Below are 26,604 nucleotides of genomic sequence, written 5' to 3' on the forward strand. Positions count from 1 at the left end.
GTTTTTCTTTCTGGCTATCTGCCTTATATCATATATAATTATTTCATATGACAGTTACGTTCACTGTAGAGTCACAAGAAGTTAAGTAGAGAGCTGCCAGCATTACCAATTCATCAACATGTGGTGGCAACTAACAGACATCCCGGGTCATGGGGTCAATGTAGCCTACTAATTCTGCTAGAAGACATTTTTTATCCTTATGTTTCTTTGTTTCTTTGTTGTTTGCGTGTGAGAGAGGAGAGAGGAGAGAGGAGAGAGAGAGAGAGAGAGAGAGAGAGAGAGAGAGAGAGAGAGACAGAGACAGAGACAGAGAGAGAGAGAGAGAGAGAGAGAGAGGAAAACTCCTCCAACCCAAAGTTCCTCACACACAGCCCCGCGTCGACTCCGAAAACTTGTGTGTAAATCGGGCCTTCCTCTCTCATGTCCCTGCCTGTCAAAACCAATCATGATTAAGCCGGTCTGAAGCCCTGAACTCGGCAAATCAAATTAGCATTCTTACACACCTCCGACTAGGTTTTTGTTATTCAATCACCCAAGCATTCTGATGAACTCTTTTGTAACATGAATCAAGTCTAGGTGAGAAAGCACACATGCGGCTTGTGCCGCACCAGTTCTATAGGGATGAAGTTAACTGAGCTGTCAAGGTGCCTAACATGTTCCAGTCTTTCACAGGCAGCTTTTCAAGTTATCCAATCAACGCCGCTTACGGGACTAATGTGACAAGCTACACTTTCTTTCGACACAGAAGGATTCATACTATTTTTTCATTGAAGGAAAGCTTAACTCTGTTATAAACATACATTTACCATCAAAGATGAGCGTCCATGCTAAGGGCTATGGTTTAGTAAGAAATCCCCATAATCTCCAAATTAGAATTGATGAATTCATCGTTGCCGTTACCAGGAAATATTTCTTAAAAGTTCACAAGCACACGAAGGAGGCTTCAGGAGAACAAACACTTTCGCCCACTGCATTTATTGTAGACACATAAACAGCAAACAAAACATATGTAAAACTTCAGGTCAGGTATCAGTTAAAAGTGTGTCAGGTCAGTTTTACTTGTAGCGGGATTATGCAACAATCCGTTGTTATGGTGTAACGAAGAAACAGACTTGGAAATGCATTTTTATTCCAATTGCCCAAACGGAAGAAACTTGTGGTGTGTTACAACGTTTAACAAACACAAGTTTATTCCGTTTGGGCTACAAGGCACATTTAATCAGCTGTTTCAGAAATGAAACGATTTGGAAGAGAGTCCAGGAGATAGCTTTGCGCGTATATCAAGGATTAATCGACCACGTAGTTCACCCAATGAACCAATAGCCTAGGATATTCTGTTTTGGAATCAGGTTCGGTGACTGAACGAACTTTTACACGATTACTTGAAATTCAAATAGGGCAAAAGCCAGAGAAGCTTTACCAATCCAGTAATCCTGATCCCATGGTTAACTATACCAAGGGTTGTTGTTGTTGGCTTCTCCCGCACAACATTTCTGTTCCGCTTTTCCTGGTGAGCTGATACAAGATATCATTCCCCCCTTCCGTCCAACCAGTCTTTGTGTCCCTCGTGATTGGATGTTCATTGAGGTGGATCTCATCCAACTCGTATCAGATACAGGAAAGCAAGAAACATTACAAGTGTACGGTTCTGCCACAGAGACGATCTTTGGATCGATAGCTTTGTATGATAGAAGATTGGCAATTATCTAGACATGAACACCCACTTGCCTGTGGACCACAATGGTCTGTCAGTTACAATAGATTTAGTCACACATTCAGTTACCTGAATTCATCAATCCGTTAAAGAATCACCTGTAAGGTTACAATATCAAATCAAAGTTGCTCATCCTGTTCACTTTTCAAGCAGCAAACAGCAGCACACAGACAACAAACGCGGCCTACTCTCATTGACAAAAGTGCAACTGTGTATTTGTGTGTGTACGGTAATGTTCAATATTATGTACTGTGAAGAAAAGGTCTCTATGTACAATGTATCAGTACCACCAGCAGGATGTAGTCTACTGTAGTGTGTTTGTGAAATAAGAGGCCAGCAGTGCTGCCAGGGCGGCGAGCCAGAGACAGGGCGCTGTCGCCGTGGCCTCGGCCCGAGCCTCGTTGTTGCCGGTCAGAACGAAGTCGTTGCAGTGGTGCTCGCTGCAGCACTTCATGCACACCTGGAATACAAAGACGGTTTGTTAGACTCTGCATGAAATCTTGAATCACTGCATGAATTAAAGCTAGCAAGATTCTTAATTCGTTTCATAATTGCGATTATATAGACATGGTGTTGTTTACAAACGTGCCCATGGTGGTTCAGGGATGTCTTCTAGCTTTCTGAAAGCTTTCACATATCTTTACAACAGACGGAAGAGGGGAATGATAACTAGATCTTTACAACAGTTTTTGTTTAAATTAAAACGCACAATGGTATCAGCTTTAATGGCTTTGAACTTCGCCTTGACAGGATCTAACACATCATAGTACAGATCCAGAAAAGGAAGACACTGCAATAACTTAATGAGCCTACTGAGGGCAGACCTGAAAGAAAGAAAGAAAGAAAGAAAGAACGAAAGAAAGAGGGATAGGGCCGTTGCGGTCAGCAAGAAAGATATGAGAGCTAAGGAAGCTTGCGATGCACGGTGTCAAAGGCGAAAGCCCCTATTAAACTTGTAAACAGTTCTTGTCTAGACCATGATTGGTAAACATGTCCAGGTGTGTTTTGTTTATTGTCTCTAGGGCCTTCATATTTGACCGATGATATTACCCACGGTGCTTTTTAAAAGTTCGCACTGTGAACCAGCTTATGCTGCAGCACAAAAGAAAGTGCCAAATACTTGAAACAATTCTATAACCTACGGTCATGTTCTCTCTCATGCACGCTCTCCGTCTCCCCTACCCCTACCTTAGGTCTTCCTTGTGGCGTCTCACATGCCTCCAGCGCCCAGTAGTCCGAACACGCGTCCCCGCAGCCTCGCATCACCGTCAAACCATCAGAACTCCCAGCCTCCCCAACGCGCTCGACCTGCAGACAAAGGTGGCAAGGTGATCTTGTGGTTAGGGGGTTTGACTTCTGGGGTCAAATCCCGAGCAGGTCCCAGTGTTATGTCCTTGACCTTGAGAAAGGCGCTTTACAGCTATTCCCATAGTCGACATTGGTAGAAATACGTGCCTGTCATGCTATCTTATCACCTGTCCATAGATTAATAGGCAAAAGGCAGATGGAAACCACAAGATTCACTTACCCAACAGTGTTCGCCATCTTCACACGCAGTTGAGCCAACGTTGGCGGGATTGTTTAAGCAGTCACTGGTTCCGTTACACGTGTAACACGACAGCAGATCTCCAGGGTCTATCAGGTTTGTTCAGAAAAATGCACAAATATAAGTAAAAAATAAGTGTCTTGTTAAATTGACAACGAATAGTATGTACATATTAACGCTGTGCTGCAAAAAAAAAGATTGAGCAAAAAGATCTACAACAAGAAAATGTACAACGGTGTTTTAGCATGGAAAAGAATTCAAGATGGAAAAGAATGTAAAGAATAACTTTGGCAGTGAAAAGAAATCTGGCCATACTGAATTGTGTGCTGATAGTGGCATTGCGTACTGTAACTTGCTATCTACCGCGACGGCCATATTGACAGAAATGTTGATGTGTGCATTACATTACATAATCGGATTTCGCCCACAATACGGTTTGATCACATACAAGTGATTACAAGTTGTCAGAAAGACTTATTCTGAGTAACATTATCAACCCTCCCCCTTCCCTGTTGTAGGAAAAACATGGAATAAACAGTTTTAGCGTACCTTCAGTGACAACAGTGACGTTTGAGAAGACAGTGGTAGTGGGCGGTTCCGTCGTCGTTGGTTCGGTGGTCGTTGTAACTGTACATAGAAGGCGCAACCACAGAAGAGTTAGGACTAGATAGCTATATACATGTATGCTTGACGGGGTGCCGCGGTTAAGATTACGATATCACCGATTCTACCGGTAAAGATCGCGATCAGAGTATCTATCGCGATATCGTGGATCGCGATGTTTGCTAAGAATGTGTTAGGGCGGTCTCCCAGTCATAATTCCTAAATGTTAACTCAGTCTATTTGTCTTAAGTACGCATTACGAATAAAAGTTGAAAAGTTCTGACTGTTCTATTAAAAGGGAATATCTTTAAGTTTACAGACTCCGATCGGCATCTCTACGGGACATTGCAATCCCTGGCATATAGAAAGATAGTTCTGATATAGGACTGATAGAAATCTTTGGTACACCAATTACAAAGTCACCGAAATAACGATTAGTGATGCTACGGTCTCATTTCCAATCTGGGGTCCGGCCGGGCTGCAAAAACGAAAAATAGAAAATGCATATCAAGAAAATACACATATATGGTTAGCTGTAATTTTCTACGTTTTGTGTCTTTTGTTCCCACCAGCTGCCGGGCTCCGCTTTGGAAATGGGACCGTAGCATTAAGCATAACAAATCTAGACAAACTAGTAACCGGAAACACAACAACTGTGTTGACACTTACCTCGGCAGAGGTCCTCGTCCTCGTCGTCTCCCGTGCTGCATTCCGTGGTGCCGTTACATATGGCCTCCACCGGGAGACAGCTGAGATCGGCCTCGCACAGGAGCTCGTCCGCGGAGCAGGGGACCCAGGCGAGGGCGAACCCATCCTCAGGGATGGGCCCGACTGCGGTCAGGTTGGCGTAGTTGGAGTGGACGATGAACGTGGTAGTTTGGTTGCAGAGATCGCGGGAAGTTGAGTTATCAGTCAGCTGTAGAAGCATATCAAGTTAAAGTAATCAGTGACTTGAAATTCATTAATCAAGAATGTTTTTTTTTCGTTAACTTTTTCCATAAAAACGTTGTCATTAAGGTTTTTTTCATCGTTTAACTTGTTTCCAAATAGGTGTGCATGCATTTTATATTATGTACATGAATCATATTCTATATATACGTCTACAGGGTAGGCTTCTCGAAGACCATGCAGTGAAGTAAAAATAACAAGCGTACTGTATATTAAAGAAACCAAGACCTACTATTACAATTAAAAGGCAGCGGTGAGAAGATAAATGGCATCAAAGTCCAGAAGGAAATATATTGTATACCTCGACAGAAGCGGTAGTACAGTCGATGTCTCCTGCTGTGGCAGTGAAGATGAGTCTCGATCCTGAAGGCGCTGTGATGTTCCAACCACATGTAGCTCCGGGAGGAAAGAATGGAAGGCTGTCAGTTGGCTGGGAGATGCCCCCGGCAGTTGATGCATCGATGTCTTCCTCACACACTGTCAGATAGAAGAGAAAAAGATACTTCCAGACCGATCGTAATATTATAGGAAATGCCTCCACTCACGTGGAGTTCCAAAAAAGGTCCCTATCAACGGTTTAGTATTGTTAAGGTGGTAAAACCGTGCTTCTAATGCTATTGGCAATCCAGCATTTTAGTCAGGGCTTGTCATCTTGTTTTATTGAATGAATGAATGAAGACCTTTATTGCACATTTCTGCCACACTTGGCTAAGTACAGGTCACAACAAAAGATAATACAAGTACAGTTAACGGATACAAAAGAATATGACTATCATTAAATAAATTCTACTTCTCCTCGCTTTTCGGTTATAGTAGATATAAAAGAACAGACGTGTTTTTCAATGGGAGGTTTGTCTAGTCGCATTAGAAATATGAATTTTTGAACAGTACTTAAATGTGTGAAGTAGGGAAATAGGTTTTCTACAAGTTTATACAGTTCATTTCTTTCTTTGGTATATAATACACATTCTACCACAAAATGACATTCGTCTTCTACTCTATTCAAAGTACAATGTTTACATAATCGTTGTTCTAGAGGAGTGCGGGTATGTCTTCCCGTTTCAATATGTAGTTTGTGGCAGCTGATTCTTAGTCTTGTGACTGCATTCCTGACCCTCATATTTGAATTACTTAGATATTTTTCTTCATTATAAGTAGTTTTGAATAATCTATATGATCTTAACTTATTTTTGGAAGCCCCACCTTTGTTGTCGTTATGTATTTCTTTCAGAAACGTTTGGAAATAAATGTCTTTTATCCGCTGGCCAATGGAACTAACAATTTGTAACGTATTTGAATTATATGAAATTGGTAGGTGCCATAAGAAAGCAAACCCGCTCTCCTCTAAAGACTTACGTATTCCTGTCGCCCAACATTTCACACCAGATTTGTCTAGATCTAACTGACAGCAGAAAGCATCTGCTTGAAAACTGTCGGCTGACACATTCTGGCGAAGTCTAAGGAAATATTTGACGGCATTTAGCGAAGCATCCACTTGTATTGGGTATCTTCCTAATTCCGCCCTTGCAGCTAGGCTGCAAGCAGACCTAGGTACACGTAATGATTGTTTGCAGAATTTTAAATGAACTGATTCAATTGGACAGGAATTTGAACTTTTGAATGAACCCCATATTTCAGAGCCGTAGAGAATAATGGGTTTAACGCACGCATCAAAAAGTTTGTTTCTCACAGAAATTGGGGCGTCGGCATTGTCTAGAGATTGGTTGATGCCGAACAAAGCTTTTAGACCTTTCCGGTAGAGGTGTTTGTGATTCGCCTTGAATGTGCCAGCAGAGTTGACAATGATACCTAAGTAACAATAGGATGTAACTAATTCAACAGGGTTTTTCTGGTATGTAAACAAGCAGTCTTTTGGAAGACGACCACCTTTAGAGAAAACAACAACTTTTGTTTTCCTAAGGTTTACATTCAGTCTCCATGTATTACAATAGTTTTCTAGCTTATTCAAAGAAGTTTGTAACCCTTGCTTAGACTCAGAAAAAATAACTAAGTCATCTGCGTATAATAAACAGGGAATGTACTTATCATGCATAATTGGTGGTTCACATTCATTGTCAAAGATGGTTGTAATATCACTAATAAATAAGTTGAATAACGTTGGGCTTAAATTACAACCTTGTTTGACACCGCTATGCGTAACATATGATTCAGTGAGACCATGACTATGTTTGACACAATTTGTAGTTTTAGAGTACATGTCTTTGATAGTTTGAAGAAACTTACCACCTATACCAAGCTTGTTCAATTTAAATATGAGGCCATTTCTCCAAACTGAATCAAAGGCCTTACTAAAATCTACAAAACATGCAAAGAGGCGAGAGTTCTGACTAATGTATTTCCTAACTAGGGTGCTAACTACGAAAAGATTATCTGTTGTTCTAAAGTTTTTTCTAAAGCCTGCCTGATGGGGTTTGAATAATGTATTGTTTTCTGCATAATTTACTAAACGAGTATTCAATATGGAAGAAAATAGTTTACCTAGACAGCTCATAATAGAGATTCCTCGATAGTTGTCTGGGATGGACGGGTCCCCTGACTTGTGAATTGGCACGATATGGCTGAGAGACCATTCCTCGGGAAAATATTCATTTTGTAAACACATATTAAATACCTGGAGGAGTGGCTTTTTCAATATCATTTTACCAGATTTCAACATTTCGTTTAGAATCATGTCATTTCCACTAGATTTATTATTCTTAAGATTAGAAATGGCAGTGGTTAATTCCCCAATGGTTATTGGGGAATCAAGGACAGAGGGGTTTACAGGGGGCGGGGATGAATTTAGTGAATCGTTATTTGAAATTTGTGGATCATTTTCTGGGTCAGGACAGTCCTTTGTATTGTTAAAGAGTTTGTCTACACTGCTGAAGTGATTAAGCCACTCTTCATCTGATACATTGTTCTCTTGCGCTTTTGCTGGTTTTAATTTGTTTACTAGATTCCAAAAAGCACTGGGATTTTTGTCTTTTAGACAGGACAATTGTGTCATTATGTAATTATGAAAATCTCTTTTCTTCTTTTTTATGAGTTTTCTATATTCCTTTTTCCTTTTAAAGAATCTACCCCTGATATCTGGGTTTGATGGCTGTTTTACAAGTAAGGAATCCTGCTGCATTAAAAAAATGAAAATGAATTCTGTGGATTGTAATGGCATTTCTTATATTTTGAAACTATAGAAACGATGTTACCCCTATACGAGTATCACAGGAATCGCCAGTGACCTGAAAACCGCCTTGTAAGTTTTCGTATCGTGAGGAATGCGCATATAAGGTCGTTCACAATTCCTCCGAGTACGTATGCGCAAGGTCAAAGGTGAAGGCCCTGAGTTGAAAACAGTTCTCGTCTCGACCATTGTCTCGATTTGCATAATGAGACGGGTGTTTTTCGTCTCATTTTTGTCTCAGGGGTCTTCATCTTTGACACGTTACCCACGATATATGTCGCTGCGCATGCGTACTCAGAATTGTGAACGACCTTATTTCTGTGATCATCTCAGCTGCAGCTCCATGAACTCACCGTCCAGTCCGTACGTGGCCAGACACCCCTCCTCGTCTGTGAAGTCTTGACAGGCCTGTACGCTGTCACATTGCTGAGCAGGGGTGAAGCAGACAGGGGCTACGTCACACGAGGTGGTCCCGTCCACGCAAGTTGTGGACCAGTCAAGCGAAAAGCCTGCAGCATTCACACTGTAGTCAGACCTAGCGTGGATAAGAAGGTTATATGCAACATTAAGAGAAGTTATTTAAAAAAAACATATTAGTTCCACCGCAGTGCCAAAGACAGCCGCTAGGAGACCAAAAATCAACCTTGATATTTGTCCTTCCAAGATTTACCCATATACAAGATATCATCATTCCATTCATAGCTTCTTGAGTTATGCTGCCCAACGTATGCGGAACATAAACACACAGACACACCGAAAACAATACCTCCGTTCACATTTTCAAAAACATCGACGATCCAAGCAGTCCATTTTTTCTAGATACCAATACCCCAAAAATTAAGTGCGTAGGAAGTCCATAAAATGTGATAGTAGATATTGTAACAGATCTCAAAGATAAATATTGGCTAATCTTTTATAATGATCGCCTGGAATGTGTTTCCTGGTGCTCGCACGATTATATCACAGCGTCTATTTGTTACCGGGTCCCACGTTGATTTTAAGTCCGGGAAAAATTCGTGGTCCTGGCCGGGCTCCAAAATAGCCCGGCAACCACAGGGTGTCCCACGGAGCCACGTAGGAGTCACGCCAGAAAGTGCTAAACAGCCCGTGAACTGCCCGGCGGGCCCCTTTTTTTCCAATTGGAACCTAAGCATAACGCCTACTCACTCGAAATGTAGGTACAGTTCGTTGCCGGTTCCTTGAATGTCAGCAGGTGCAGAGGTGCCGCACACCTGACCCAGCAAGTTGGCTGAGGTGTCCGCTCCGTCATGGATCTAGGAGAGAAAAAGAAAGAATAAATGTACGACAATTAATGAATAGAACCTGCTTGGTAATACTTAGGTTCAGCTTAGGTTGAAGGGGGCGATATCATATGACGCGTAAGAACACGTCCATATCCTTAAAATTCTCGGTTTAGGCCACACCGACTTAATCTTATTGATGATACCCGCGCGCGCATTGATTTTTGCCTGTTCTAAACAAAAACATCACCTCCTCCGAGGCTCCACGGAACTCCGGAACTTGCCGACTCATATTACCGCAAAAGGCCGACATTGGGAAATCAGGGTGTAGAGGAGAGAAAGAAATCCTTTTTATTTTATATCTATATCAATTTATTCATTTTAAATTGAGATCCGTTTTATGTTCGGGTATGGAGATATGCAGGAAGCAGCTTTAAGCATTGGGTATAGAGGTCCCACGGCGAGATTTGTAAGTGTGAGCTATGGAATGCTTAATATGGAGTTCAATGCCATGTATGTTGAAACTGTCCTGATGAGTATTCTCATCACATTCATACATCATCCACAGTCTTTGGAACCAACTGCCATCTAATAGTGTACTCCTTTGTCAATATATCAAACATCGTTCACTTCAGCTGAGTCGGCTAAGAATAGTAAGATGAACAAGACCTTCATGTACCTCATAGGATCCTACAAATAAAGACTTGTTGTTTGTTTGATACACTGTGTTCTGTGGTTCAAACCGTTCAAGTCGAAATACCTGAACCTAATAAAGTAAGGTCGTGTGGCCTTATGGTAACGTCATCATAGTTTTGTGACGTGAAGACCCCAGTGTTCAAAAAGAGCGGGAAACAGTAAGACTGTGGCCTCTCACCTTTAGGTAATCGTAGCTGCAGGATGAGTGAGGTTCAATGCCGAAGGGGCTGCGGAACACCAACGTTATTTTGTGGTTTTCCGGGGCAGTGATGACCCACGTGCAGCTCAGAGAGTTGGGGTAGCCGGTAGCGGAGACGTCCCCGTACTGAGGAGTGGCCAAAACCCCCTCCTGAGGTCTGCCATCCTCCGGCACACTCAACACCGCATTGACGTTACCTGCGGTACAAGAACAGTTGAATCCAACGTCACACATTTTGTATTTCCATTTTGTAGTTCATTGTACAAAATCCACTGCACTCTTTGTTGTGTCAATAAAGGTTCAAGGAAAATATCCAATCATGAATGGCAACTGAACAATTATTCCACCGGGAACGTCCATATCAAAAAGAATTATAACGGGGTCTTCTCAAGAAAGTCTTTTCAAGTTAAAGAACGACTTGATATCTTAAGTGTGCACACCACACAAATTATAATTACGTATCTTACATTAGTATAACTTTGTAGAACTGAGTTAAAATTTGTACATACTTTTATATGTATACTGTACCCGGTGGCCATGGAACTATGAGAGTTGATATATGTTACATATTCATATCTTTTTTACTTCTTTGTGATTTCCAATAATAGGCTCTGAGACTGTCTAAAATAATTTAAAAAATGCTTTCGTAAAACGAAGCCTCTCGATTAGCTCTAAAAGAGACTGTGAGCTTTTCGAATTTGTTGTTGAAAAAACGCCCTCTTATTTCTGAAGAAGTTGTCACGTTAGAATGTTTCTCGTTGCCACGTTTTGCCTTTGATTCAATCTACACGGTACCTAATTAAAAGGGATCAAATTATGACACCTTTTGTGTGTTTCTCGTTCTCAGTTAATGAAAAAGAGCCAAACTCTCACGTGACGTCACGTCACCATGGTGACAAAATACAAACAGACATCAACATATCAAACGTCATGGACGTAACTTGTTTCACCAAGGCAAATATCATTGTCCATAGTGACCACCCATAGAAGGACCAGGTCAGAAAATAGTCATAGTAGACAGTTGGCCACTATAGACCCGATTTGGTTAATGGGAAAAACAATCTGACCACCGAAAGGTGGTCAAAGTGGCCAAGTGGTCTTTCTGCAGAGGTGGTCACTAGTCCAGATTCGACTGCACTGATGATGTTTCCATAATGCTAGAAAAAAGATCACCGCCCGTGACGTTTCAAACTGTAAATCACACGAGTAAAGCTAGAAATACTAGTCTTGGCAGGGTGAAATTATTATACATGTGGCGCCGATATTGGTGATGAAACGCTAAAACACATATCAGGGTTGGATAAATGTACGTTTGTGTCTAGCTGCTACACTTCGTCTAGACCACTTTTGCATTGCATTCATCGATAACGTAGAACTGATGTACTTACAGTCAGTCTGTGCAGCTGTTCCGAGTTGGGCGGATTAGAAGAAGTTAGAAGAGCGCATTTCATCGCCATCCAAACAGTAGCAATGAAAATAAAACAAAAGAAGAGGGAATACGTTAGCATTATCAATCATCCCGAGGGGGGCTTAAAACGTGCGTTGCGTTAAGTAAACAAATTGTAGTCAACAAGGACAAAAAGGACGATGTTTTAGAGTCGTATCTATGGCACACAAGTAATTCTCGTTGATGAAGTGAGATCAAGACAATGTTCTCAGCAAGAAAGTTGCAAATCCCAACTTGACCTTTCTTTCTAATCAGTTCAAGCCTTTAATCCATGTTATATGTTACCTGTTAGCTTGATTCTATTCTCTTAAACCTGTCTTGTCAAAAGCCCGAAGATCAAGTCTTTGCAGTGACGTATTGTCATCAATCAGGACTTTCTCACTGCTGTTTCCTCCCTTTTCCCCGTTCCCAGCTATTATGTATGTATAATCCCTCTGCTGTTGGAGCTTACCTGTTCTTGTCACAAGGAGGAGGAAGAGTGCAGCCGCGCTGAAAAGTTGCTTCATGACACCAGGTATAAATCCAGACGGAGAATCTTGTCTGTTGCGTGTGGCGCTTAAGGATGCTTCTAGTTAGAATGCCAGGTGTCTGTCACTCTTAAATACTCCTTTGCGGGAGTCTAGTTTGACGTTATTGAATTCTCTTTTTCACCGGTAATCTAATTTTCCGGGCTGTCTCTATACTAAGCACTGGTAAAAGTGATTACCTTGTCCATTGTGCATGCTCGATTACTTGGTGAAACCTTATTTTCTGTTTGGTTACTCGACCCCAAAGCGTCGGCTCGCCCAAATGTCAACAAAGCCTTGTCTCTAACAACAAGTGGATGATTATGAAGATGTCCATCATTCTGAGTTGCTACGTGAATGACGTACTATTTTTTAAAACAAGTAACATGCGTGCCGTTACCATGCGTTCTCGTGACATTGCGCATTAGTTCAAAACATTGAGCTACATGTAGTTTTGGGGTTATCAGACTGAGTGGATGTCATCCATAAAATGAAGTCAATGTGGCCTTAGGTACAGTACTTGGACGATACAGAGAATAACCAACTAACGCCATTATCGTCGTGCGATGGTCATACGATCGCAAACTGAGGGCACTTTTGAGATAGTCGTGTATATGTCGTACAAAATTCAGTTGTTTTCTTGTGGAAAATGCTGTCGGCGGTTGGTCCTGTCACAGCTAGGCATTACAAGTTCATGGACAGAATCTGAGTCAATAACTATAGCCCGCATGCCTGCATTTCTTCCGCCCACCCGTCTCTCGTTAATATTTTCTTTAAATGCATGGGCACGATACGGCTCTTGCCGGATGCCAGAGAAGGGAAGGGACAAATAGCTTGTTAAGTTGACTCTTCTGCTTTTAGATGAGTGATACAGGGCTCGGATCATCGACTTTCACTTCACGGTGCTAACATATTCCCCCTATATCTGCATTCATTCGTTTCCCAAACTTGAGCAATCGTACTTTGTTACGTTTTTGATTTTGACTATGAAATAGTAGCTACTAGTATTTTAAAGGGTAATATCATGTTTATTTCTTATAGATGAAGTAGCATACGATGCTTGACACCAAATGATCCAAGGTTGTAGTGCCCAAGTCCGGAAGATACGATCGTGCGAGGGCTGGGCACGTGGGCTGGCAACTATTTAGCAAGCAAACGTCCGTGCAAAAAGTGCATTGCTACCGATCAAAGACTGGATCAAAGACAAGGCAGTGCCAGTGTAGACAGCCGTGTAGCTCCTTACAAGATTCCTCTTGTGCTCTAATAGTGTTCTTGAAATTAGATTTCTGTACACTAGGTCGCATACAGTATGATATCACACAACATGCATGTAATATGTAGAATGGAATTATTATCAGGGTTGTTTTCATAAATCTAACCAGGCGGCAGGACAACGCACGAGTTCCCGCCGAAGCCACGATCGACTCTTATTAAGCAGACCCCTGTTCCACATTCACCTTCGTACGACTTCGTTCCTGTCCGGACCTCTCCCCAACAAAGGCCGGCGCTGAGTTGGTTCTATCAACGATTCACCCTCTGGTCGCATCTAAGAAGAACATGACTTTCTTGAGTTTTATTGGTCAAATTCATAGTTGGAGCAGACAACTTTTAAAGACTAAAGTTGGTAGGCAACCTCGCCGACCAACTCCCAACCGCTGATGACCCTACTCACGACTAACTCCCAACCATGGTGTGAAGAGGGTCGGAAGGCCATGGTCGATTTCGTGTGGCAGGGGATTTAAAAAGTAGCTCATGTACTACCGTATAAGTTCTTGATGGGTGGGCAAGAGGGAGGGGCGGAATACAAAACACATCCTCGCGGTGTCATGATTTTGCGGAGAAGCGATCAACGCGAAAATAACACCACGGCGTACATTTCAGGATTTACAGTATATAATCAATTTCTTTGGAGAAATTCTAATTCCATATATTTGACTAGCTTAAAATGTCTCAATTGCATTCGTCCCGGCACTTTAAAGCAACATACCTAACATTACATGTAAAGTTGTGACGCGTTTTGATCTACGAAGCAAGAAATCGTACAAAAGATGAGACTGTGACCGTTAAAGAGAACGCTTTTAGAGGCTATTTTTATTTTGAATGGGAGCATAACCTAGTCAGTAACCATAGCAACAAAGGTAACAACATGGCGTTCCTAACAATGGCGTCGGACTAACCTAATAAACAGTAGGGGGGAAGACATGCGTCAGAGCGTGATATTTAAGACTTTTGAGATGTCAGTCATTTTTTTCTTCCTGAAATAAACTTTTGTGAAGGACAAAAAGTTCGTGACTGGCATGCTTCATGGTACGAAACAGTTCTGCTTCGGCTAAGAGTAAGACACTGGTAACATAAACACAGCAAAAATATTAGCACTGGCATTACAAGTTCACAGACAGAGTGAATAACTGTAGCCCGCATGCCTGCATTTCTTCCGCCCACCCGTCTCTTGTTAATATTTTCTTTAACCCTCATACACCCGAGTGGGGTCATTTTTGACCCCAGGCGTGGATTTTGATGTGCCATTTGAACATGTTTGATCGAAAATAAAATTCCCCTGTGACTTCGTCAGTAGGCATCTATTCTGACCTCTCCTAATTTTCTAGGAGACTGGCACAATACTGTCGACATTATAGAAGACAGTCTGAAGTGATTCCACTGGGGTCATTTTTGACCCAAGCAAAAATAATGTGCTGTTTTTGAGACCTGCCCTCTGTAACTCCTAAACTACTTATTGTATGACCACCACATTTTCAGAGGATGATGCACATGTAAATTGATATACCATAACAAACTTTGTCATTATGACGTAATATGACGTCATCATGACGTAATTTTGTGATCTTATCCGCCATCTTGGATTTTGACCGATGACGTCATCAAATCAACATAAATATTAATGTTACATCAGGAAAGTTACATCGGATTACATAAGATGATAAAAATGTAAGAAAACAAATGTGGTGTACGGGGCTAGGGTTAAATGCATGGGCACGATACGGCTCTTGCCGGGGTGCCAGAGAAGGGAAAGGCTGTTTCTTTATTTGGGAATGAGTTTGGAGGGATTTGTCCAGTGATTCATGGATAGGTCAGCAACAGGATGGGAATGGTCTTGGCATTGCTGGAAGTCAAGTTTGACTCCCAACCTGTCACAGCAACTGGTGACTAACAAGTCCAAACCAGTCCCCACCCGTTTCACAACCAATTGCAGACCTCCTGTGCACTCCCGAATGTTCCAAACATTTTGAAACAGTCGGCTGGCACAGCTGACTAGTAGCAAGACCTTGATGACGAACTGCCAACCACAGCCGATGTTGCTCCCAACCTACTCCCAACCATGAGGACATTGTGGGCTTGGTGTGACATGGGCTTAACAGTCTGATCTCACAACGTTTTGTACCTACTGTACAAAACTGCTGTGTTATGCTTCAAGTCGTTTTATCCTTTATGTGAAACTGCCCTCTATGATACGTGGGGTGGGTTCTTTTACGTGCTAAAAGTGAGTCCTTCAACACAGGACCTCATGCTCAAGTCCCATCTGAGAGAACATTCCTAAAAGAAGATAGGTGCCCATTTTCACGTTAGTAGAGTGAGGAAATAAGTGCCTTTCCTAAGGGTACAACATTTGGGGCCTGCTAGGGATTCAAACCCAGAACCTTTAGATAGTTTTAACAGTTCAATAACCTTAACTACAAGACTAACTTGTTACCTTGGACCACCATCTAAAAACAACCCCTTTAATTTCAGATGGTACAAGTAGAAGGAAAGTACCAGTAGGTTTGTCATACTGTTTTTACAAGTTACATGTACCTTCAGTAAGGAAACTGGAGACAACTCTACAACAGTCATCCACATTTTATTTGCTGGTAGCATCTTTTGTTTTACCGCATATTTTTCTCAACTATGATTTACAAGATCCCCAAATATGTACACATCACATTCCACATTTACCTCATTAACCTATACAACATTTCTATTAATAATATATGTACATTGCCTTCCTAATACATTGAATCAGTACCTACAGAAATGGCACAACAGAAAGGTAAACAAGTACTGTGTCTGAGTACCTCAAATCTACCCCTAACTTCTTAAGACTGGTATCCATTCTATGGTAGATCATGTTCCCTCCTCTGATTGCTCTTCCACAGAATAGTCTGCGCCCCATCCCTATTTAAATGATTAGTCCTTACGTCCTGCAATATTTCGGGGAACAAATATTTCTCAGAAGCAGTGTAAATGGGGATCGAACTTCCGAATACATGTTATAATGCTGTTACTAGGAGCCTGTGTGACTAGAGGCCAATCAGAACTCTCGCCTGTATTTTAGGCAAATATTCATATGACAACTGCTTCTCTACAAACTATTCAGCAAGGAAAGTGACTGTAGGAGTGAACCGGAGCTAGAGTAGGATGGATACCAGGCTATTAAAACTTCCCACCCAAACCCAGTCTTTTCCCCGCCTATCATTTAAGCAACCCTCCACAATACACAATATCTAATTAGGAGACTTTCTACACATCTTATTTCGCATTTGTCCAAAACTTGCAGAATGCTGGTAGGGTATTCTTAGTTAGTAGAAATGAACCCAAGAATTCTCTAATAGTGCTTTTTCTAATAATGAAACACTGTTGGCTACGTTTTTGTGGGGTTCATGCATATACAATATTGGGACACAAGCGTGCTGAGATTCAAGGGATGTCATTTAAGAACTTTTAGATAATGTATAATGTAGTTAACAATACTATTATGTCATGTTCAGTTTGAGATGGCTACACTGGCAAATATTTTCTTGGCACGAATACTAAACTGTCCAACACAAAGTTGCCATCCTCCCATCTACTCTTAACCTTCTCCCTGCTGCCTAACTCTGTAACCAACAGGGGATTGGGTGCCAAATGGCTACTTCAGAGTGTTAAAGTTTAAGTGACTTCCATGATATTCTTAATTAATCCTTACTTTGACATTTTGTTACTAATACATATCTAAGTGTCCTTTATATAATTTGATAGAGATATCAATTTTCAAGTGTTGTCAAAAAGTACCAAAAGTACAGATTGTGCAAAATGTCTAAGAAGATCTGTAGCATTCATTGACTGATCAATCATCCCACATATTAGATGCTTCCCCCCTCTAAATACTACTTAGTGCAGAGTGAAGAAGATTTAAGTTAACCTTGAAGCAGTATTTGGGTAGAAATTACTACTGTATCTATTTAAGAGCTGCTAGTTCTCTTGTTAGTCTGGCAATTTCATCTCCAAGTGTCTCCAAGTTTTCCTATATAAAAAAAAAAATGTCAGTTATACATAAAAATCATATATTATAGCAAATGAGAATTTTGTACTTGGGGTGTTCATGGGACACAATGATTAGAAATAAATCTATAACAATATAACAATACAAATTTTGCGCACCAAAAATTGGAGCTGTGCACCCAATGGTTGTCATTAAAGGTAAAGGTTACTAATATTGTACAATAATAAACAGCTTATTCTTAACATTTTAGTGTCAACTTTGTTATCTCACTTGTTTAAGATTTTGAAATGGGCTATAGAATTTCATATTTAAGTTCTGAATGGAGTTATTACAGTAAGGTTTGTAATAAGGCTTTGCTGACATTCTACCTTATTCTATGTTGTGCACCCTAAAATTTTCCTGTGCACCTAAACTTTTAGGTCAGGTGCACTGGTCAGGTGCACCAGTGCACCTATTCCCAAAATGAATTTCTAACTGTGAAAACCTACCTTGAGGGTAATGTTTTTCAGCAGAGTGTCCTCAAGCACGGCTTGCAGCTTGCGGTTTATCTCCAGCGACAGGTCAAAGGTCATCTCACTGTCGTGTGGCGAGCCAGAGTACAGCGATGCCATGATGCCGCCTTTTCTGGCCATGCGGGCCTGGAGGGAAGGAGGAAGACATACTATAAATCTTCAAATGTTCCCTGTGGTCTTATTTTCACAAATATACTTTTCCAATGCACTAATTACTGACTACAATTTTCTTTCAACCAAGGGGTTTAATCTAGATTAAACCTCCTTGTTTCAACTGCAAACTTGACAACACCAAAACCTAATTGCCCCCTCTACAACAAACTCAAGTCCCAGCAAAAATAAACCAGTTTGCAGTAGATGAGGAAGGTATAAAATCCATTTAAAAGAGGTTTACATCTTTGGAAATACTTGAAGAAAGATGTGGGGAGGGGGGCACTTACATGTACAATGGCCAAATTTGTTAGTTTGTACACATGCACTTAGGTTAAAGGATGCAACAAACTGCATGCATGCACTTGGATGAATGAAATATCATTATCAAGTTCTGATGCATTTCTTGATTGCTAACACATGTTACCTACGTGTATACAAGTGGGGAGGGGGTGGGAAAGGAGGTTTAAGGCCAGCTGACCAAAATGGCCACATCAGGGTGGCGAAGTCATCACTAAGTCATCAATAAGAACCCAGTCACAACAGACATGCACAATCACTTTGTGTTAACAGAATAAGACAGTTACAAATGTAGGTCCCCATTCCATTAGACAGTGATCACTGAGTGAAAATTGGACATGTGTGGCCCTTGATTTCACAATTGTGTGATCCTTGATTTAATAACATGCAAAATGTAAAGCTATCATTCAAAAGAAAACGAAATGCACAAATTTAACGTAAAAGAAATAGTTCTCTATCTATGAAATTCATTTCAAGAGTGATCTGTGAAATCTTTGGTCACTAAGCGGTCACAGCCTCTAATGGAAAGGAATGGTTAGCTGAAACTATCCCTTCAGACAATCACATGACATGCAAATGAAATGTTAGTCACACTGAAACCCTTCACAAACCGTTATTTGATTCTGACTTACCAAAAATTTGGTCTGATGCAGCGGGAATAGGGAAAGGAAGAACAGAGCATGAGGTTACATTATGGGAGGCACTATCTACTTTGGAATATGGGAAGACATTTATTAACTACATATTGTGTGGATGCACCAGAATAAATGCAAAGGTAGAAGAATAGGGGAAACATCTTTTTCAAGGACACTTCGAGCACAGTATAGCAAAGGGAGAGAAAGCATTTTAACATTCAGCCTGCTAAGGTAGCCATTTTGTAGCAGATTTGTATTGGTTATGGGATAGCAGGTTAAAAAGGCAATGGAAAATGATTTGTGTGTCTTATGATTATTAATGACAATGTTTCGAACTTTTGAAAGAGAAACAACAGCATAAGGGTGACAAGAGTGTTTGGCCTGATTTTCTTCTATGTATTTATTTGACCAAGTGTTCAGAGGAACATACAAGCATTTCATGCATAATATCTCTTTATGTCTATGTCAGTCATACTTAATGTGCATATGGCAAGCAATAGAAGGGATTCCAAAAATACAATGGCTAACAAAAGGTGCCCATCTTGTACACATGCAAATTTAACTAACACTTATACATAGGGTTAATGTCTGACCTTATTGTCATCCATGAACTCAGTGGAAAGAGTGCCAGCCTCCTCCCTCATCACATACATCTGGATGATTCTGGGGAAATAACATTTGGGTCAGGAAGTAGTCGAGGAGGATGGGTGTGTCAGTGTGCCTGTGTGTTAGTGTGTGTGTCTGTGCGTGTGTGAAGTGTGTGATAGTGTGTGTAAGTGTTAGTATGTGTTACTGTGTATGAGTATTTGTGTGTGGTAGTGTGTATGTACATATGTATGTGTGTGTAAGTGTGAGTGTCACTGAGAGCTAGTGTGCATGTAAGTGGATGTACAATGTATGTGTTAATGCATGCTTATGTGTTAGTGTGTATGTACATGTTCATGCATGTGTGTTAGTGTGTGCATGTTATTGTGTGCCTGCTTATGTGCATGTGTGTGTATGTGTGTACATGTGTTGAAAACATATTCACCTATCTAATGCTTCCATTTCTTGAATTTGCAGATATTTATTTCTCAGTAATTCATGTAACGTTCACTGCATGATAATCAACAACAACACATTAGTCATGTTTACTTTGTCTTTTTCTTGACTTCGTCGACCATCTGTGTGATGTGGTCCTCCATGAACTCCAGTTTCTCGTTCTTGCGTGCGTGCGCCTTCTGTAACTTCAGGATACGCTCCACCAGGACAGACTTGTCGATATTTGGGTAGGGGTCCTCCTGCTCTGGTGCCTGGAGAGGGGAGGGGGGTGTGCGAAAGTTATTTTTTGAACCAATTTGGCTCACTGATAAGATAAATCCTCCATTGGTCGTGTGATAAGAAAGACAGGCCACATGTCCTATTACGGGGAGCGTAATAAGCTATTTTTGGCGACGCCTCAGGGGCGGAGCCTATTGTATAGTACTGCTTTCGGTTTGCCAAATATTCTAGGATTTCCGCGAACGCATTCCCTAGGGAATTAGGTTTTGGCAACGCCTTGCAGGTATGGCCTTTTCTATAGCAAGGACGAATGCCACTGCGTACGGCATAGAAAATGCGCTAGTTATAGTATACACTTTTACAGCTGTTTATCGATGTTTGAAATAAACTTTCTGGATGTTGCAATATATACCTATACATCACAGCTGTTCCTCAATGTCTTAAACGTTTTTGGTTTTTGTTATCATGAATGACATGCTTAGACTGGCTCTTCTTTTATTGTCATGAGAAAGTTTGATTTTGAAAGGTAAATAAGTCACAGCTTTAAAGAAGATGTCCGGATTTTTGCAAAAAGCAGCAACAACAATATGTCACTGCTTTTGATTGATTTTTCTTAGAAGCTTTGCTTCATTCAATAGAAAAATTAAATGCTTGACATGTTACCAACGCATAATTCGAGTTATTTTAGCTGCATCTTTGAAGCTTCGAAAGACTAACATAGTAAGGATAAAGAAAGGACACAGAGACAAGGCTTTCCGTACACTTGGCACAGGAGACTTTAAAGACGGACTGACTATGACTACGTGATACTGGCTATGCTGACATCAGTTTCCGTATCTTCTTGCAAGTTGGTGAGAGCGTGCAATCGTATCACAGCTTTCATGCACACTGATTATTACAATATTCGTTTGGGGTTTTCAATTGAATTTTTGTACATCCACCCCTAGCCTGTGTTTACAGAAGCTCTCCCTGGGGGAGGTTAATGACCCCCTCTTGGGAGCGGTATCGTCGGGCCGGCCGCTAGGAGCGCGAAGTAGTCAGGCTACATCCACCCCAGGTTTGTTTAGAACCGTCATCGGCCAGGTTAATAGCCTTGTGTACGATTTTGATATACATATACAATAGATTACTACTATATACACACAATATAAATAATGAAATAGACAATATATTAGTATATCCGTGGAATAAACATGTTCAAGTCAGTCCGTAATATTTATTTCTAACTGGCGTCAGGTTTTGTCTCGCTGTAGCAACGGTTGTAGCAACGCAATCTATTGGCTTCACATCGTGGCTCCGCTACAGATCTGGTTCTTTCTCGTTCCCTTCTTTTTGTCGACGACGCTTGTTGTGTGGCTCCCCTCGCGATCGGTCCCGACGTTACGGACGCACGCACGGACGTCTGTTATGGATTCCCCTAGGGATGCAGCTCGTCTCACCGACATCCAGTAGAAGGTCTTGATCTGCCGACCTCCCCTACAGCGGTATCTCTGTGTAGAATGTGGCAGGAACATCTCGTCGTCATCGCTCTCGTCCCGTAAGCTAGGTCGGCCTGTGCAAGTATAAAGACGGAAACAGTCGGTGGAGCTGGCGACCACAGCGGTTTGATCTAATTTCTAGCTACCAAAATCAGTTAACAAACTGTTTAAAAGAAGCTATGGCAGCCATCCTTAGTATCCCTACAAATATTCCATTGTGTGAAACCGTCAAATTATGAAATCTTTAAAACTCTATCGGCTCTTATATGCTTATGAAATCACAATAATGGACTATTCCAAAATTACCCAAATAAATTTTCATCGTCGTTGTTCGGCTGCATGTGTTTTACGTGAACTAAGTCGCCATTTAGATGGTCGTCACAGCACTTATGTTGCAGAATCTTACATGTGCATTCAGGAGCTGCTGTAGAAAAAAAAACACAGCGAACAAAGATTAATATTGCAATACTTTGCAATTCTTTTGTCTTTATTGCCTATACATACCAAACAGAAACCACTGTAGAACACCGTGTAACCAACCAGTTCCTAGAAATTTTCTTCCATGACAACCATATTCAACATGTAAACATGTATGGATGTCTATCAGTTTTATCTAGATAAAATTTCTACGTTGCGTTGTTGAACTCTACACTTGAAAGCATCTCCAATACAAAGGCTAGACACGTCCTTTATATTGAACATGTTTAAATTAATTTGTCTGCTAGAAGTTTCTCGTTATACGTGATCTTATCCACTTACACAAATAAATAAACAATATTTCTGCAACTTCAAAAAATCAATGCACATCCACTATCCATGGGTTACTGAACTGTTGCCATATTAGGATATTTGTGTCGGCTGAGATATAAACAGGATATCTATGAATCTGTAAGTTTGCAAGAAATATCTCAATGTCGAAAAGATCAAGACAGTCATCACCTCTCTTTTAAATCGTATTAGAAGTTTGCACAAATTAAACGACAGGCGAAGAAACCATTTCTTGGCAGGTAAAATCTAACACGGTAAAATTCAAACGAATTATAATTTGGTATATGGTGGACAAAGGGTGCTACCAAATCAGTTTTCCACTACGCAGTGTGCAAGGCATTTAGAAGGCATGTCATTTGTAACCACTGTGTTCGAAAATAGAATTAATGTAGACTGTTATTACTCCACGAAATAACGGGGTGATCAAACACAGAAACGGAGTCTATGTGTGTACAGAAACATATGCGCCGTGCAAAAGGTTGAGACCTAAAATTGTACTGACCTTTTGACCGCTGTCTTCGCTGTCGGTCTGTCCAGCTCTTTGTCGAAAAGGTGTGGGCCGTTTACTGGCCTTTTCCTCGGCTTCATACGGCTGGTGGTCGATATTAAGTCCACGGATACCGCAGGTGCCCGCCTTTTCTTCTCATCTTTGCTATCTTGAGAAGTGCCGATCCACTAGGCCTTCCCCTTTTTGTTCTTGGTGGCCTGGTTTTCGGAATCAAACCCAGAGTGACGATGGATTTTGAACAATGGATCAAACTTCACAATGGCCACATGGCATCCTAAAAGCTTGATTAATTGGTCAACCGCCGTCGGCTCTGCCCTGTTGCGTGCTGCTGGTCAGCGGTTGGTTACGCCCTGCTGTGAGTTACGCCCCGCTGTCGGCAGTTGGTTGCGCCCTGCTGTGAGTTACGCCCCTCTGCCGGCGATTGGTTGCGCCCTGCTGTGATTTACGCCCCGCTGTGGCCGATTGGTTGCGCCCTGCTGTGGGCGGTCTAGAAAGTCCCGCCCTAATACTAGTATCCCACCTGGATGCCAGATGGTAATACACACAAAGACCGAGAGAGAAACACATGTTCCGCTTTCAAACCAAAGGTCTAACTGAGGGGATTTGTAATAAAAGAATCATTGCAATCCGCTGACATGTTGTCATGTCCTGGAGCTAGCTCAGTAGCTGGCCTGTTCAGGTCCTGAAAGAATTCTGGCATCCAGGCTATATAGGAATGTTTTCTTTTTGCATACCCCAACCGGTTTTTGTTGTGTTTCTAATGCCGTGTAGTAAGTGTGTGTCTGTGTTCTTCCACATACTAGTTCATATTCTGGCAAACATAACTCATGACATGCAAGAAGCTACGGATAAAGCACGTTGAAATTATTAACCTTTCTCCACAATCTCTCTGTTGATGTTGGTAAGCTAAGATCATATAGACATCTCAAATCTGTGTGCGCCATGGAGTATTATCTACAAAGCAAAGACTTAGACATAAAATCATCTATATATAAACGCAGAGTAAGCGCATATACATTAGAAGTAGAAAGAGGTAGATACAAACGGTTACCTGTTAACGAGAGAATATGTGAACAATGCACAGGAAAAGCGGTGGAAGATGAAATGCACTTTATTTGCCATTTGTTATTTCTTCCGTGAACGTTTCTGCTTCTTTTATTGCGTTCTGTTGGTATGTGGTCTTACAAACAGGTAGCACACGGAGGATTTCAGGCCGCAACAGCCAAAAGATATTCTGGTGCGGAAACAGTAAAACTTCAGAAAAGTGTTATGGAATTCGTTCATAGCAGAGGCACAGAAAAGTTCTTTACTACAGAGCACTGTGCATGTTTTGATAGACAAGTTCTGTAACCAAGAACTTTTAAGAGGGCAATGTCATAATTGGTTTCCGTAATGAGAGTTGGACTTAAAAACGCACATGTAGTGAATAGATAGCAAATATAGAAAATATTTTATCCTCCTATGGAACTAAAGTTGAGTGCGCACATGTGCTTGTACGCGAAAGTTTGTACATATCCCTCCGCCGCTGGAGTCAGCTGTATTAAATGCAGTGCTATTAGTATACCATTGAATAAATGACAGAAAAATAAACGTCACCGAGAATGTTATGCTTTGGGTAGCCTTTATACGTATGTATGTATGTATGTGTGTATGTATGTGTTTGTGAACAGCATACTTGGGACAAGTTCTGTTATTTGAGTGAACTGGAACGTAGGGCTTACGGAACGTTGGGATTTCCGTTGAGTGAACTGGAACATAGAGATTTCGGAACATAATAATTTCGGAACATAGGGCGGTCACCGATGTAAACATGCAGGTCTTGAAGACTAAGTCATCGATCTCAGTATGAGTGTATAACGTTACAGCACGATAGATTATGAAAAAGTTGTGTTACCAACCGATTAAAATTTGTCACAAACTGATGCCAAAGTTGAGCCTTTGCTTTTTTTATTACCTGTTTGGCAAGCGATTTAATTCTGTAAAAGGAAACAGTAATTTTTCAAGGAACTTATCACGAGGGGGCAGATCTATGAGATCGACGCCATCGGGCTCGAGTTGACTGCATCCCGCGGTGGCTTCTGTGTCGCTCCCGGTGGCATCAGGGTGGGCTGGCTACTTCATTTGAGCTTGGAGTATGCATGCTAAAATGTTCTGAGTGGACGAAACTTCAAGACCTGACCTATGTGAAAATGTAAGCGACTAAGCGTTTGGGACGCCGTTCCAAACGGGCAAGGCGCGTTTTTGGCCGCCTCGTCCTCGTCGGACTAAGGCCAAGAGTATATACGTACACATATATATATATATATCTCCTTCGTCTTTTATCTCTTAGTCTACTGATATTTGAACGTTGGGGCACCACACAAGATCTGGCAACTAGTTTTCTTCACCCTTCTCGATTTTCTCCGATACCATCCTCCCATCTTTTCCGTTGTCTACTCTCCGTTCTTCCTCACTGGACGATTTCTTGCATTATAGCGTACCACTGGCCGTACCACTTCAGTTTCCTTCACTGTGTTAAGGAGGTCTCCGTACATTTGCAGTGCTACATGGTTGCGTACGAAGCAGGGACAGTATCAGGAAGATAATATGCATGTGTTTTACCTTTGCCAAAAAGATTATGTTTCTGATGGCGTTTGCAAGTCTGTGTGTACGTGTGTGTGTGTGCGTGTACATGTGTTGATGAACAGCATAACTCGAAAAGGCTGAGATGGATTGGATTGATAACTGGTACGGGGTGGGTCTTGATGAGACGTGCACATGATTATTATCTCCATGAAAAATGGAGATATATTATCTCCATAAAAAATGGAGATATATTATCCCCATAAAAAATGAGATATAGTTGTGTGTGTGTGTGTGTGTGTGTGTGTGTGTGTGTGTGTGTGTGTGTGTGTGTGTGTTTCCGGACTACTGTAGTCAGCATAACTCAAGAACCTCTTGATGGATTACAATGATATTTGGTATGTAGGCAGGTGTAGGGAAGCCGAAATTCAAGGTAGATTTTGGGCTCCCTGGTATGTGACCTTGGCACTGCAGCAGAACTTCCGTTTTTCTATCTTTTGACCTGGACATGCTATGGTCCTGATTATTTGGTGGCAGATAGCTTGTGAAGTAATGAAGAATTGGGGTAGGCGTTGGCCCCCTAGCAGCTTGCTCTAGAACTGCAGGGGCGTTATTGTGAAAATCTTCTAAGGAGAATAACTGAACAAAGGAACGACGGATTTCTATGATATTTAGTATGCAGGTAGCTTGATAACTAATGGGAAAAATCTATATTTGCAGTGTTTTCTCAAACACTCAAGACTCAAATACATGTAACGTATGTAGTTTATGGCAAGTGGAACATCAATAAATTATCGATTATGCAAATAAATTCCTAATTTGCATAATCAATGTAAAAACGCCATTAGCCATCTAAGTGGTAATTGATAGGACTGTCAATATTGCGACATGTGTAAGTTAGTTACAGGTGTTCATGACCAAACATGCATTATGTAAATGTGTAAGTCATTTGCCTAAACAGAATAGTTCATGGAGATATGAAGCCTCCGGACTCCTGTTGCGATTTGTAACGGTACTACAGCGTAACGTCTACATGTAGTTTTGAAATCACGTGCTCTTGACATGCCATGGTCGTGATTTTTGAGTGCTA

At 41.2% G+C, this 26,604-nt stretch overlaps 2 protein-coding genes and 1 long non-coding RNA gene across 4 annotated transcripts in view; all 3 read right to left on the reverse strand.

The window, feature by feature from the left end:
- Positions 1–956: 956 nt before the first annotated feature.
- Positions 957–12,163, reverse strand: LOC136430572 (bone morphogenetic protein 1-like). Its single transcript, XM_066421303.1, has 11 exons — positions 12,030–12,163; positions 11,520–11,534; positions 10,111–10,328; positions 9,163–9,269; positions 8,349–8,530; positions 5,113–5,288; positions 4,533–4,779; positions 3,810–3,887; positions 3,243–3,349; positions 2,903–3,022; positions 957–2,174 (listed from the first exon to the last, which is right to left on the reverse strand). The coding sequence occupies exons 1-11, from the start codon at positions 12,082–12,084 to the stop codon at positions 2,019–2,021; spliced, it is 1,461 nt and encodes a 486-aa protein (XP_066277400.1). The 5' UTR covers positions 12,085–12,163; the 3' UTR covers positions 957–2,018.
- Positions 12,164–15,921: 3,758 nt separating this feature from the next.
- The window catches only part of LOC136430573 (coiled-coil domain-containing protein 186-like), a 28,546-nt gene continuing 17,863 nt past the window's right edge, over positions 15,922–26,604 (reverse strand). The window contains exons 18-22 of one of the 2 annotated variants that reach the window (XM_066421304.1): positions 20,073–20,230; positions 19,532–19,601; positions 18,936–18,947; positions 17,830–17,979; positions 15,922–17,362 (exon numbers count right to left, since the gene is read on the reverse strand). In XM_066421304.1, coding sequence (XP_066277401.1) covers positions 17,297–17,362; positions 17,830–17,979; positions 18,936–18,947; positions 19,532–19,601; positions 20,073–20,230 — 456 coding nt within the window. In that variant the 3' untranslated portion in view covers positions 15,922–17,296. The remainder of the gene's footprint in view (positions 17,363–17,829; positions 17,980–18,935; positions 18,948–19,531; positions 19,602–20,072; positions 20,231–26,604) is intronic. The other variant, XM_066421305.1, reaches the window with a different exon arrangement.
- On the reverse strand, positions 20,951–25,433 carry LOC136430574 (uncharacterized). Its single transcript, XR_010754906.1, has 3 exons — positions 22,947–25,433; positions 21,983–22,100; positions 20,951–21,750 (listed from the first exon to the last, which is right to left on the reverse strand). It is a non-coding gene; the product is annotated as an uncharacterized lncRNA (long non-coding RNA).

The sequence above is a fragment of the Branchiostoma lanceolatum genome, chromosome 3, assembly GCF_035083965.1.
Source record: "Branchiostoma lanceolatum isolate klBraLanc5 chromosome 3, klBraLanc5.hap2, whole genome shotgun sequence".
Lineage (NCBI taxonomy): Eukaryota > Metazoa > Chordata > Leptocardii > Amphioxiformes > Branchiostomatidae > Branchiostoma > Branchiostoma lanceolatum.